At 34.3% G+C, this 14,174-nt stretch overlaps 1 protein-coding gene across 1 annotated transcript in view; it reads left to right on the plus strand.

Annotated features, from left to right (window-relative positions):
- LOC136038831 (pickpocket protein 28-like) overlaps window positions 1-14,174 on the plus strand; it is a 57,197-nt gene that overhangs the window by 8,575 nt on the left and 34,448 nt on the right. Inside the window, exons 3-5 of the mRNA XM_065722242.1 lie at window positions 3,084-3,228; window positions 7,922-8,079; window positions 11,614-11,728. Of these exons, the coding sequence (XP_065578314.1) occupies window positions 3,084-3,228; window positions 7,922-8,079; window positions 11,614-11,728 (418 nt within the window). The remainder of the gene's footprint in view (window positions 1-3,083; window positions 3,229-7,921; window positions 8,080-11,613; window positions 11,729-14,174) is intronic.

A 14,174-nucleotide genomic window follows, 5' to 3' on the forward strand; every position in this document is an offset into this window, starting at 1 on the left:
TTAAATTTTCCATTTTCCATTATACCATTATATTTTATTTCTTAGATATTTCCCAGGGCACTGGGATTAGCAAAGTGGCATCTCGACTTTAGTTCCATTCGGATCCCAAAATTAATAAGCTACTACCCCGACCTTAGATCTTAGGTAGCAATGGCCAGGGCACCGAAGATCCAGTTTTAATAAAGCCTTATGCCTTATGCCATTGAGTAACCATAGCTTTGATACAAACACCCTGGGAAAATACAAATTCTTCCTAAAAGTTGTGACCTTTCTAAATAATTTTGGTGGCCAGAATTGTCAATGTGCCAGTCATAAGAAAAAAACTACGTAGCCGAATTCACTATGTGTTTTTTTGACTCGTTTTAATGCTTGCTGCCGCTTATCTTTGAGTCGGATGTTTCTTTTATCTTCATTTTTGTTTTTAACTCGTTGTAATTGTAGCTGAAATAAATATTCTAACTGTATATGTCTTTGTTATTCATTTTCGTTTAACATTGCCTTAGGCGTTTTTTTTCTATATCCTTTACCTTAGCTGCTCCGATTGGTCTTGTCACATTTGATGATATATTATCCTCTAGGAATTATGAAACTGCTTAAAACGTCTTTTGCAAATAGATTTTTCTCACTTGGTATTTTATGCTTAGATATGTTCCTTTTGTAATGTTACATGCATCATGGACATAAAAACGATACATTTACTCCAAAGGGGGGGGGGCAAAAAGATGTAGTTTATTCTCTACAAATTTGCTCAAAAATATGACGTCAATCATATGTTACTTGTGTGATTTTTCCTGCATCATAGACACAAAACACGATACAACTACTACTGAGGCAAATATGACGTATTTATGCTCTCGAAATGTGCTAAAAAAATATGACGTCACTGACAACACGTCATAGCTATGCGGCAGGCTCGTCATTATTGATTCTCATTATCACTTATTTTCTAACAGAAGATAATATGAGCTTCTTCTTAATGTTATAACGTTACCATAGGTTCGATACAATCGCCATGAGAAAAATACAAATTCTTCCTTAAAGTTGTGAACTTTTAAGATCGATTTATTGGCCAGTAATGTCACATACCAGTTCAGAAAAAAACTATGTAGCCGATTTCGAAGTCGGGCCTTGGTACTCGGCATCTGGTGGGCTTGTATATATGGATTCTTGTTGTAAGTAGTAACCTCCAAATGAGTCAGCTTTGTTTGCTAACTTTTCCTCAGGAAATTGGAGGGCACTCCAGGGATCCCGTAGAACTTTGAAGGGTCCCAATGACGTGTAATCAACAGTTCAGTAGTTTATATCTTTATAGCATCTTTGTAGGTCTGCGCTAAGTTTTGCGCCATATTCTGATTGGCGTCGAAGATTGTGATTGAGTTGTTCTTCTAACATAATATTCTTTTCTTCTTTACTTTTATTTTTTGACTCGCTCTGATTTCGCCTCTCCTTGATGTCATGGCGTCAACCTAGGTTCAATACAACAACCCACGAGAAAACACGAGGTCTTCCTTAAAGTTGTGAGCTTTCTAGATCGTCTTAGTGGACAAAAATGTCAATATGACAGTTAAAAAAAAACAATCAACTATGTAGCCAGTTTCAAAGCCGAGCCCCGGTACACGACATGTGGTAGGATTGTACATATTGATTCTCATTAAGTAGGAGTCTCCAAATGGGTCAGCTTTGTTCGCGTTTTTCCTTGGGAAAATGGAGGGCTCTCCACGGAAAACATAGATCGTTGATAGATGATAGATATATGTTATATGTTGTTATATATGATGTTATATGTAGATATATGTTGATAGATCGTCCCAATAACTTGTAATCAACAGTGGTGTCGTTTATGGCATCTTTGTGAGTTCGGCGCTTAATTTTGTTGGAGTCGAAGATTGTGATGGCGTTGCTCTTCTAACGTAATATTTCTTTCTTCTTCAGTTTCACTTTTGACTCGTTCTGATTTTCGCTGTCACTTATCTTTTAACAGTTTATCTTTTAAAACAGTTCTTTGGTTTCACTCCAATTTTGATACTCTCTGATGCTCATTTTCTCGTGATTGCTTGTAGTTCTCACTGCCACTCATCCTTTAACCGTGTACTTACTTGTTCTCGCTGTGGCATATCTTTAGCCGCATATTTCATGCGGTTTTCATGCGCATATTTCATGCATGATGGAGTTTTTTACACGGCACGTTTGGCTTGGATGCTTCACTATCTTTACTAGTTACAAGATTCTGGGGGTCGCTCGCAAAACCCTAGTGAAGGGTAAGTAGTAATCCCTTCAAAATTCTTCTGTTTCTTCGGGCTTTTCTGTCTGCAAGTCAAGAAAATTTCCAACTTAAACGATTATTGAGGTTACCTTAATAATTGCAAAGCCGTATCAAGGGGGGAGGCAAGGGGTTTGAATCTCCCCCCCAAAAAAAACATTTGTCCGACTCATATAAAACGTAGCAAATATGAATATAAATAAATTATTCATGCGTTTTTTAAAGTTTTTTTGTACCCTACCCCCCTCCCGAAAAAATCTTTTGTAACTTCTTAATTGAACATGTATTTCAATACTTTGAAAAGTAATTAAATACTTATTCAAATGCTTACAATTAATTACTTCCACGACACTACAATTAATTACTTCCACGTTACTAGTGTCACTTTCAACCTTTATGATTTACCTTCACGGTTTTGATTACTGTTCTGTTTTTTTACGGTTTCTACTTCAATACTTTTAATTTTTTTCAAGTTAGTGACCCACTGGGGTTTAAGAAGGGTTACCGATTATAAAGTAAGATAAATGAACAGCTACAGCGTTTTAGAGGTGAATAAATAAAGAAAAAATACTAATGGAGTCAGGGTTGTTCCAAGGCTTAGTGCCACCCGGGGTAAAGCTAATTACGGCACCTCCTCCTGACTTAAATATAAATGTAAAGGCCCCAGAAGCCCAAGCCACGGCTCTTCCAGCCGTGACACCCAAGGCGCCAGGGGCAGCTTTACCCGGTCAACCCCCCCTCTTTTAAAGACCCTGACCAGAGTATAATCTATTCGGGAAATAATTAGTTAGCTTTAATATTCATAGTTAGCTTTTAATTTTAGGAAGGATGATGCGCACATATTAAAAAGTTTATTTCGAGGATTAACAACTTTCCAAAGGAGAAATGAAGAAGATACGAAAATGATGGAAATGACAAGTCAGAAATACAATATTTCAATGGATGTATTTATACAAAAAATGATGGTGGTAAGCAAGAGCTTTCTCTTGGTAAGGGAGGGGGGATATAAATAATGGTCAGAGTCACCGACTGTGCTTAGCTATTGTGTCAACATTTTAAGTTTTAAAAATTAAGGTCTTAACTACAGTATATCTGTCCTGTTTTTTGGCTATGAAGAAAAAATTTGTGTAAAGTTGGGAAATTATATGATTATTTTAAGATATATACGAAAGATCTGTAGACACAAATGTTCCACTGGTGGATCCGCCACTCTTAGGAATTTCCCACTTCTGACCCCGCTTCCATGATTTCATTTACTGCGAAATAGTTATTACTGCTCATGTCTCTGATAAAACGTTTGCTATTACTCAAAACATATCATGGTTATAGCAGTAGTTGCAACCATAGACAAAAGGTATATAATACATTTGTCCAACTTAACAATATTTTAGTAGCCGGTAAATTTGGTACCTGTCTTCAATCCAAGAATCAAATGCTTGATTCTTGGATTTTTGATTTTGGGGTAGCTTTTGGGATTTGTTTCTTTCGCAGACATTTGAAGGATAATGGTTGTATTCTCCGTCACAGATGATATTCAAAAGGCACCATTATAGGAAATAGCTATTTTTTTGCGCATTCTGTCCGTGCGCACGGAAGTTGAGATTTTCAGCTTTCGGGCAAGCGCAATGTCTACTCGCAGTTTATAGTTGTAGAAAATTATAACATTGGAATAAACAATTTTCTATATAAAATCCCCAGGTAAATTAGTTAAAAATGATATATTCGTCCTTTTATAGTCGTGTAAAATGTCTTAAAATACTGAAGTAAGCCAATTTTTATTGCTATGAGTCATGGGCTTTAAAGAACGTGACACTTTCTAAGCACCACTGGTAAAAGCTCCATCTTGAAGTGACAAAAAAAAAAAAAAAAAAAAAAAAAAACAGACAAGTTTTTAAAAAAAACTTAAAAAACAAAGTTAAAAAAAAAGTTAAAGTTGTTTTTAAAAAAACAAGTTTGTTTTAACTGAAAGTAATGAGCGACATTAAAACTTAAAACGAACAGAAATTACTCCCAATATGAAATGGGTTGTCCCCTTCTAAATCCCTCGCTCTTTACGCTAAAGCTTTTAATTGTTTTAAAAAGTAGAATTGTGGCAAAGAGTCAAACTTTAGCGTAAAGAGCGAGAGATTGTGAAGGGGACAACCCATTTCATATACGGAGTAATTTCTGTTCGTTTTAAGTTTTAATTTAAAGTTAAGAAATTTTAATAAAAAGTTTTAATTAAAAAAGTTTAATTAAAAGTTTAAGTTAAAAAAACTTGTTTTTTTTTATTTAATTTCTGAACATTTTTGAATCAATGAATGTTAAATTTTGGCTCTCCGCAGAAGAATAATTAACACGAAATTTGCATTTTTTTTCTTTTTTTTTTGGCTAAATGGCTTTCTCATAATTTTGATCGAATGATTTTGAGAAAAAAGAGCGGGGAAGGAAGCCTAGTTGCCCTCCGATTTTTTGGTTAATTAAAAAGGCAACTAGAACTTTTAATTTTTTACGAATCTTTTTATTAGTAAAAGATATACGTAACTTATAAATTAGCTTACGTAAATAACTTTTGTATTCTCATGTTTTTATTACATATATGAGGGGGTTCGCCCCCTCGTCGATACCTCGCTCTTTACACTAAAGCTTAGATTTTGTCCCAGTTCCTTAAGAATGACCTCTGAATCACAAAGACCGTAGAGTAAATAGTTGAAATTACTAAAAATACTTTAGCGTAAAGAGTGAGGTATTATGAGGAGGTACACCCCTCGTATGCGTAATAATTTTTGTTCGTTTTAAGTTTTAATGCTGCTCCTTACTTTCAGTAGAAAAAACTTTTCATATTTATTCTTTCATTGTTTTTTCAAATAATGCTAGAAAATCCTGCGCCCCCTTCATTGAAATTCTCTTCCCCCATGAGAAGTTTCTCCATGGAAATATCCTCCCACGTAGCCCCCCCCCCCCCTCAAGGATTCCCCCTAAACAAAAAAAAAATCCCCCCGAAAACGTCTGTACACTTCCCAGTAACCATTACTATATGTAAACACAGGTCAAAGTTTGTAACTTGTAGCCCCTCCCACGGGGACTGCGGGAGAGTAAGTCGTCCCTAAAGACATAGTTATTGGTTTTTTTGACTATGGTGAATAAAATGGCTATCTCAGAATTTTGATCCGGTGATTTTTGGGAAAAAATGAGTGTGGGAGGGGGCCTAGGTGCCCTCCAATTTTTTGGTCACTTAAAAAGGACACTAGAACTTTTAGTTTCCGTTAGAATGAGCTCTCTTGCTCTATTCTAGGACCACTCAGTCGATACGATCACCCCTGGGAAAAAAACAACAAACAAACAAATAAACACGCATCCCTGATCTGTCTTCTGGCAAAAAATGCGAAATTCCACATTTTTGTAGATAGGAGCTTGTAACTTCTACAATAAGGTTCTCCGATACGCTGAATCTCATGGTGTGATTTTCGTTGAAATTGTATGACTTTTAGTGGGTGTTTCCCCCTATTTTCTAAAATGAGGCAAATATTCTCAGGCTGGTAACTTTTGATGGGTATAACTGATCTTGATGAAAATCTTGATATATTTAAAATCAGCATTAAAATTCGATTCTTTTGATGTAACCTTGGTATCAAAATTCCATTTTTAGAGTTTCGGTTACTATTGAGCCAGGTCGCTCCTTACTACAGTTCGTTACCACGAACTGTTTGATATTTCATAGGTTTAAGAGTAAAAAAATAAACAAATCACGTGTATTTTTTCCTTTTTTATTGCAGTTTATTGTTGTATAAAATTATAACGCGTACAACGTGTTATAAGTGTAAGATACCACCTTTAAGACCTCTAAAAATTTGTGCAGGATATTTATTTAATACCATTAAAAAACATAATTCTGAAAGATTAAGAAACGACTTAATGCTTTCATTTTCATACTTTAAATTCCAATTTTATGGCAAAAAATGAGCAAACTAAAATACCAGTTTTGCAAGCTTAGATTTTGATTAAGCTTAACTTAAGGATTAATTTTCTGACAATTAGTCTTGTGTATATTTCTATTTTTTTTAGGCCAGGGCAGTGGCACTTGTACTAAACAAGGTAAAACAGTAGTATTCGATTCTGACGAATATTAGTTATTCTCATGGATTTATTGTCATTCTGGCGAATTTAAGTAATTTTGGTGGAGTCAAAGTGAAAAAGGAGAATACGAATTCCGATGGATTATTTTTGTAATACATTTTGTAAGCCTATCGAATTATTCCTTTTTACTGCAGAAACAAACACCCCTCCCATTTGAAAACTTGATTGGTTTCAAGGGCATACAATACCTAGAAAAATCACCGTATTTCCTCCATTATATTTCTTTTTATAACTCCTTTGGACAAACGGGTTCGTTCGGGAACGTGTTACCCAATCTTGTTGAGTTCTGGTAAGATATCCAAATAAGCGATAGAAAACAAAAATCTGTCACCTGATTTCCCGGGAATCTTAGAAAAACCTAACATGCTTTGTTCTGTTCCGGAGATAGAGTATTGTGGTTCAAATGAAACCTACATTATTATAAAGTGTAAATTTTGTTCTTTGATTGAATGGAGTGGATTTTTCTTTTTAATGTTCAGGAAAGGCCCTTCCTTAAAAATGTTCTAGCCTACCTCCTCGGAAAACGCTAAAAATTAGTTCAAAGGTGTTATCATTTGGGTAATTTGGCTTCTTTGGGAGTTCTCTATCATACCACCCGGTTTGATTGACAAACTTGCCAACAAAAGGGAAAAGAAAATTTCACTGTCTTTTCAGTAAAATTTCAAACCCCCCAAATTCTTGACATTTTTCGATGATAGCTAGTCCCCTTGGGAGATTTGAGACTCATTGACTTTGAGCCGGTCAGCCGACGCTAAGGCTCGCAAAACGACTTCTAAGGTTTTGTACCCCCAAACTGGGAACTTCTATCAGAGGATTTTGTTAACACGATCAAATGTATATTATTCAAAAGATGGTTGGCTCTATGAACATTCTTTGGTTTTATGAAATGTTTTGGCATACAAAAAAAATGAAGAAATAGTAATAAAAATAACAACATAATAAAATATTAAAGGCACAAACTCTTCGAAACACATGACAACCTCAACAGATTCACTATAGGTACTGACAGTTGTCAGTACCGATGTTCAAATATGGCTCATTTGCGATAAATAGGAGTAACGGGGCAATAATGGGGTCAACAGTATTAACTTATTTTACAATACAAAAGTTGTGGGTCCATGCGGGGAAACTTAAAGAATATCTTATGAAACGAAAGAAAACTGAACGAAGTTTTGACTTGTCTGACTTTGTCAATAATTTCTAGAAAGGTTCAATGTACAGACAGTGCGGTAAGGCCACGAAATGAAGAACTTTTGAAAAAAACTAACACAGTATGGTTGTATGTTATGGAAGATTCAGTTAGATGAACTTTTGAGCCAGTATTGGAACGAGAAATTTTTGAATCACTGCAATTTTCAAAAGTAGACTTTGAATTACCTTGTTTTTTTACCTTGTTTTTACTATATTTTTTTACTTGTTTTACTTTTTTACTTGTTTTTTTACTTTTTTTACTTTTACTTTTACTTTTACTTTTTTACTTATTTTTTTACTTTTTTACTTGTTTTTACTATATTTGTTTTTTTACTATATTTTTTTACCTTGTAGCTGGCCCCTTCTTGCAAGGATATGATACAGTTTTGCACGTGGCAAAAGAAAATTATAGATTGTAGGAAATATTTCATTCTCAGGCCCAGTGACGAAGGGCTGTGCTGTGTTTTCAACGGGGCTTCATTGCTTCAGCGCCTAAGAAATAATTCCAATGTGTAAGTTCTTTGGCAGCATTTTTAACTTTTACATATTAACTTGGCAATTTATAAGATAAGTTTACTAAAAAAACAAAAAAAAACAATGGGAACATCTTTAGAAAACTATCAGGCAAACTCATTAGATTGTTAATGATGGGTGTTTCCATTCTTAGAACCAATTATAAATTCAAAACTTCCCTTAAAGAAAAAAACACTACTTTTTATACTCTTGAACTGGCGACAATTTCTTCCAGGATTATACCCTCCAGTTTAGAGTTCCAAGCCTGTGCTCCTGTAAAACGCAGAAACGAAGCTGTTCGTTGAGAACTCCCCGCCTCAAAAACTATCCCCAAAGAATTGTAGGTTTTGTATAAATGATAAAATGAGCTATACCTAAATATTTTCCTGAAAACAATTAGGTGAATATTTATTCAAACAGTGATAAACAAAAATAGTTGATTGGTATTCTTTTAACTTACAAATGGTAATTCTCTATGTTATGTACGTTTATATGCTATACTATGTTTTTGTACTACGCTATGTATGTTTATTATGTATGCCATACGTGTATGTCATGTATCTATGCTATATATTCTTTAATCCGTCTTTTCTTGCTCTATGAATGATAGTTCTTCAATAGATAAATAAAAATTTAAAATTTTGACTTTGTAAAAAAAACTCGAATTATAGTTTTTAAATCTTAGCTAATTACCAAAAAGACTAAAAACTTTATTTTGTTAAATTTGGACCATTTTAAACTAGACAAAAAACGAAAAAAAAAGCCCGTAGCAAAAAAATGCGGACCAATGACAAGATAAGAAAAAAAAACCGTTGGAATGTTTGAAGGGGGCTCATTCTTTAGCCTTCTTAAAAGACCCAAACATCTTGCCCCTTAAATAGTTATAGCATCACAATACATTTTCTAGCTTAAATCTGAATCATGGTTGCAGCGTTAGCTGCAGCCTAGTAAAAACGAATCCCGGTCCATTGTAACCAAATATTTAAATTGTGTTAAAAAAACTGTCTAGTGGGAAAAAATTAATGTTTGTGGTTGATTTAGGAATGGTAACTAATATTTCAATTAATCCTAACAGTAAAAGTTATCTGTGAACATTTTATTTTTGGGAATTTGAAAAACAGCCTGATATCCCCTGAAAATCGAAACAAAAGTTTAAGATTGGAATCACCATTGCCTTTGACTCCGTACAGGAAACTTACAGCCCCCCTCATCTTGAACAACAATAAAATGACTTTTTTTCATGGGTAGCACTGATGTGTCCTTTTTTTCTTGTGTCTTTTTTTCGAGATAAAAACCTAAATATATCACACTAGAAATTATTTAAAAATATAGAATTCAGACATATTTTATTTCCTGCAAAAAAAGGAGTATCAACACTATTGAAAGTCATATAAATCATATAACATATAGTCATAAAGTCATATAACCCCAACAGATAGAAAGCTAGATATGAAAATAGCAACGAAGACCACACTGCCTTTCCGTATCCAACAAACACAAATTAGAAACAATATTTTTTTTCAATACAGTGGAATTCAATTGAGTGGATATTTAAGTCCTGGTTGAACTTCGTTGAAATAAGGATGCTAGGGTTTTTTTTTTTAAGTTTTAAAACACATTATTAGTTTTAATTCTCACATTTTAATGTAAGTATATATATATATATATATATATATATATATATATATATATATATATATATATATATATATATATATATATATATATATACATATATATATTTATAACTTTTTTTCTTTCTCGTGTTTTACTGAAGACCCTTGGACATTTGGCCGAAATATCCACTGAATTGAATTCCACTGTCTTGAGAAAAAATTCCCTATTATTTCTACTTTGTGTTTGTTTGAAAGCTACATATGGTAAAACCTACCAGCTAATTCAGGCTTTACTGGCCTTTTCAGTAAAAAAAAACAAAAAAACATAATAAATGATATTGCTGTGAACAAAGTTTACTCACCAAACGATTAATCACAACTAGTCACAGTAATTACAGTAGCTAATTATACCAGTCACAGCAATCATAACTAATATATCCTTAATCACATGCTTCCAGTTATGAATCAAGAGGTTTGAACATACAACAACCTTTCAAAGCACTTTACAAACATGCTGATTGCAAGATCCTTGGAAATTAAACACCCTCTCCGACAAAACGGGATTCCACCGAGACATGAAACCAGGGCAAATCTCAGATTTATTTCTACATTTTCGCCATTAGCCATAACTCGGTTCTTTACTTCACCATTTTTGCAGTTGGAAGTATGCCCCCCCCACTCCCTATGCATGTTCGCGTTTCTGCGCGCCCCAGCACTTAAAAAACTGGTTGTATACCCAGATGGCACTAAGCCTTAACTAAAAATACTACAACACTTTGAGTGCCAGCACATTTGGAAATCTCATATATTTTTGTTTTCCAGGAGGGCACCTGCCTCCTTTAGCGTTTTGTTTTCAAAACAGCTTTGAGTTAAGATTTCTAAATTAGAACAATAACTTAAAGGTGGCTATTATAATTTATATCATTCAATGATGAGGATGTACTAATAATTGCAGCGCTCATAGTGATGGGACTTTAAATATTAATAGTAATAAAGAAAACAAGCTTTGTGAGCAAATTTAAAAATGATCAGAAGAAGGATTTTGCACTTCTTAACCAGTGGCAACCAATATAAAATAACTCCAACCCCCCTCCACCCACAATTAAGGGTTCTATCAATAGCCTTTTTTTGGCCTATGAATCAATCAAGTTTTTACTTTGCGGGTCTTAGTCCATCCTGTACAGATATTTTGTTTTTGGTTTAAAAATTGTGTCTAGATCCTAGAGCTTACTGATATCTACAAAAAGGGCTTAAATGCTAACTTTTCCGTTTAAAAGAGCATTAATGGAGGACGTTGATGATGATGTTATGAGTCCTTGATGATAACGCCCACCAAAGTCCTAAAATCCCTGATCTGAGCACGATAAATTCATATTTACTGCAAAGCTGTTTTGAGCAGCAAGATCAGAGTCGTTGGATTTTGATTTTCTAAAAAAATAGTTTTTATAAAAATACTTAAGAACATAGCAGATTGATTAGCTTAAAAATATTTATAAGGCATATTATAAAGCAAAACAATCACCCTTTACCTATAATAGTTTTTGAAAGTAAAACAACACTGAATAACTTCTGATGGTATTTGTATGGACTGTAAATTTTAGGATAAAACATAAGTTAGTATAGATAATTTTAAAATGAAAAAATCGTTGTCACAATACTCGTAGCAGATTGAAAAGCTCAAAAATATATATAAGGCATATTACAAATTAAAATGTTCGTCATTTACCTAAAATAATTTTTGAAAATAAATCTTTACTGAATATTTTGTGATGATATTTGCATGGACTATAAATTTTACTGTAAGTTAGTTTACATAATTTTAATTGAACTACTTAGTTTTTAAGTTAAGTTGACTTCGCATACCTTATAACCGAAAAATCTTCCTCATGTCTTAACATGTTTTTCTATATTTTCTAGATCTCCATTTGTGCCGCTGAGGACCTCAGGAGGCACTTATTTGGGACTGACAATTCTATTGGACGCTAAGCTAGACGACTATCTTATTCCTTCATCTTATTTCAGTGGCTTCAAGGTATTCAATTTTATCTAATAAATTAATTTTTTTTTCATGTCAACTCGTTCTCAGTTCAATTTCTGTTTCAGTTCAACAAGTTCAACTAGGTATTAAATATCTTCGTAAGGTATTCAGTTTTTACTTAGAAATGCTGTAACACAGGTCCTATTAATGTTGTTAAAATCTTGCATCAAATCTGCATGTAATCGTTGATAAATACAAAGTTACGAAAGACTGTAGCGTCAATAGCGTAGTCCCGTAGGTAATTTGGTGCATAAGTCAAGTCGTACTCCACGTTCAACCATAATTGTTATGAATGCCTCATCCCAATGAAGATTGAAGGTAGACTATTTTGATTTTTTTTTCAGTATATTTTCCACTATAGCTTAATTTTAATTTCTAACTTTTCAAATATACCGATGATATTAAAGCGCTTGGATTCTCTATGCAATAAAATTGCGTTTTTTTGAAGGAAAGTTTAAAAGAGGTGAAAAATAAAACAACGCCCTATATTAATAATATGAAAAAAACTTCGTTTTCTTAAAGAGTTAAAGAGGCTGCGTCCCAAAGTCGAACCTTAAAACGTACAGGAATTAGAAGAGGCAGTTGGGGGGCTGCCGCCCCCCAAACCTCCAGCTTTTAAAGACTCTTTTGTACAGTTTTTTTTTGTGGGGAGGACTTCATTGTTACTAATTACTAGTTTCGGCGCAATGGTTCTCCTGTCCTCTTGTGTTTAACATTTTTCGAAGTTATTCCATTATTCATTCATTTCAATTTTTTGTTAATTAAAAGAGGGCCTTTCCGAAGCCAAGAGCGGGGGGTTAGCAAAAAAAAAAAAACCTGTACAAAATAGTCTTTAAAAGCTGGGGGTTTGGGGGGCGGCAGCCCCCCAACTGCCTCTTCTAATTCCTGTACGTTTTAAGGTTCGACTTTGGGACGCAGCCTCTTTAACTCTTTAAGAAAACGAAGTTTTTTTCATATTATTTCTGTACGTTTTTCTACAATCCATGGTGGATGTAATTTAATAATTCCTGTACTCCTCGTACAGGAATTAGGAGAGGAACTTGGGTGGCTGCCGCCCCCCCCCCCGCTTTTAAATCATTGTATAAAATAGAAAAAAAAATAGATAGAATGACCGAAATGTTTCTTTTGCTCATAAGAAGCTAATATTCTGTTATCTCTCAATTGATAAGCTGTCCAGGTGTTATCAAAATTATACACTTTTATTTTGATGTTGTTAAAAAAACCACCCGTAAGGGACTTGAACCCTTGACCAGAGGATTAAAAGTCCCACGCTCTACCGACTGAGCTAATCACTTACATGTGCGTAAATATAACTTCTCAATAGCTTTTAAAAATTTCAAATTAACATGGGCTCTTATGGAGAGAAATGCGTTAATTAAGTAGCTAATGCGTGGTTTCTGGAAAACAGTTCGCGGATAAGCTCCTGGGCCGTAGGGGACCTTAACTTGTGAATTTCAGCCCGATCGGACAACGTTAAAAGGGTGGGGGGGTGGGGTTGGGGGGTCGAAACTTTCGGGGGGTTAAGATTTTCATACTAAACTTTCCAGGAAAATTACTCGGAGAATTCCGCATCGAATGAGTCCTCGTGCACCCAGATCCGATGTCGGCTGTGACCTGTAGGCGTCGAGAAAAAAAAAAGAAAATGAATTTTAAGTGTCTATGCGTGGTTTCTGGAAAACAGGGAAGGAGTTATCGGATCAAGCTGAAATTTCGCGGATAAGCTCCTGGGCCCTAGGGGACTGTAACTTATGAATTTCAGCCCGATCGGACAACGTTAAAGGGGGGCTGGGGTTGACGGGTCGAAACCTTCGGCCAGATTTTCCCCATGAAGGAAAAGTTGGAGGGGGATGAAATTTGGCAGGTTTCTTAGTTGGAGCTCGGGCTACGAAATGCATCCCTCCCCATCCCTCTGCGACCACTGGAACCGAAGATCGCTTAACATTGTCGTGGGTCGCCTCTTTATAGAGGCACGAGTGTGCCTCCTTGAAAATAATATTGATTTCCTTAGTTTCACCTTCTCATTCAAGTTTAAAAGTTGAACACTTCTAAGACTTATAATTTTTACTTGATTTGCAGAATGTCATCCTACTTATTTTCTTTATATTTCACTTATATTTTATTCTTTACTTTTATTTATTTACTTTTTATTTACTTTTATTCTTATATTTCACAATCTTTATTTTATGTTATCTCAGCTCTCAGAGACTTAATTTTCACAATTTGAAAACCCGTCACCCTTTCTTTTCAAGAGTCTGGACTTTGTTTTAAATTCCACAAGCTATGGACCTAACTTTCATAATTCACATCTTAAACTGTTCACTTTTTTCACATTTTAATAATTCCAGCATTTCAAAATTCCATTCGTTTTAAGATCCAACTTTCAATATTTTGAACAGTCATAGCTCTAAATTGCAAAAAATACTAAGACTTTTGTATTCGG

The sequence above is a fragment of the Artemia franciscana genome, chromosome 18 (assembly GCF_032884065.1).
Source record: "Artemia franciscana chromosome 18, ASM3288406v1, whole genome shotgun sequence".
NCBI lineage: Eukaryota > Metazoa > Arthropoda > Branchiopoda > Anostraca > Artemiidae > Artemia > Artemia franciscana.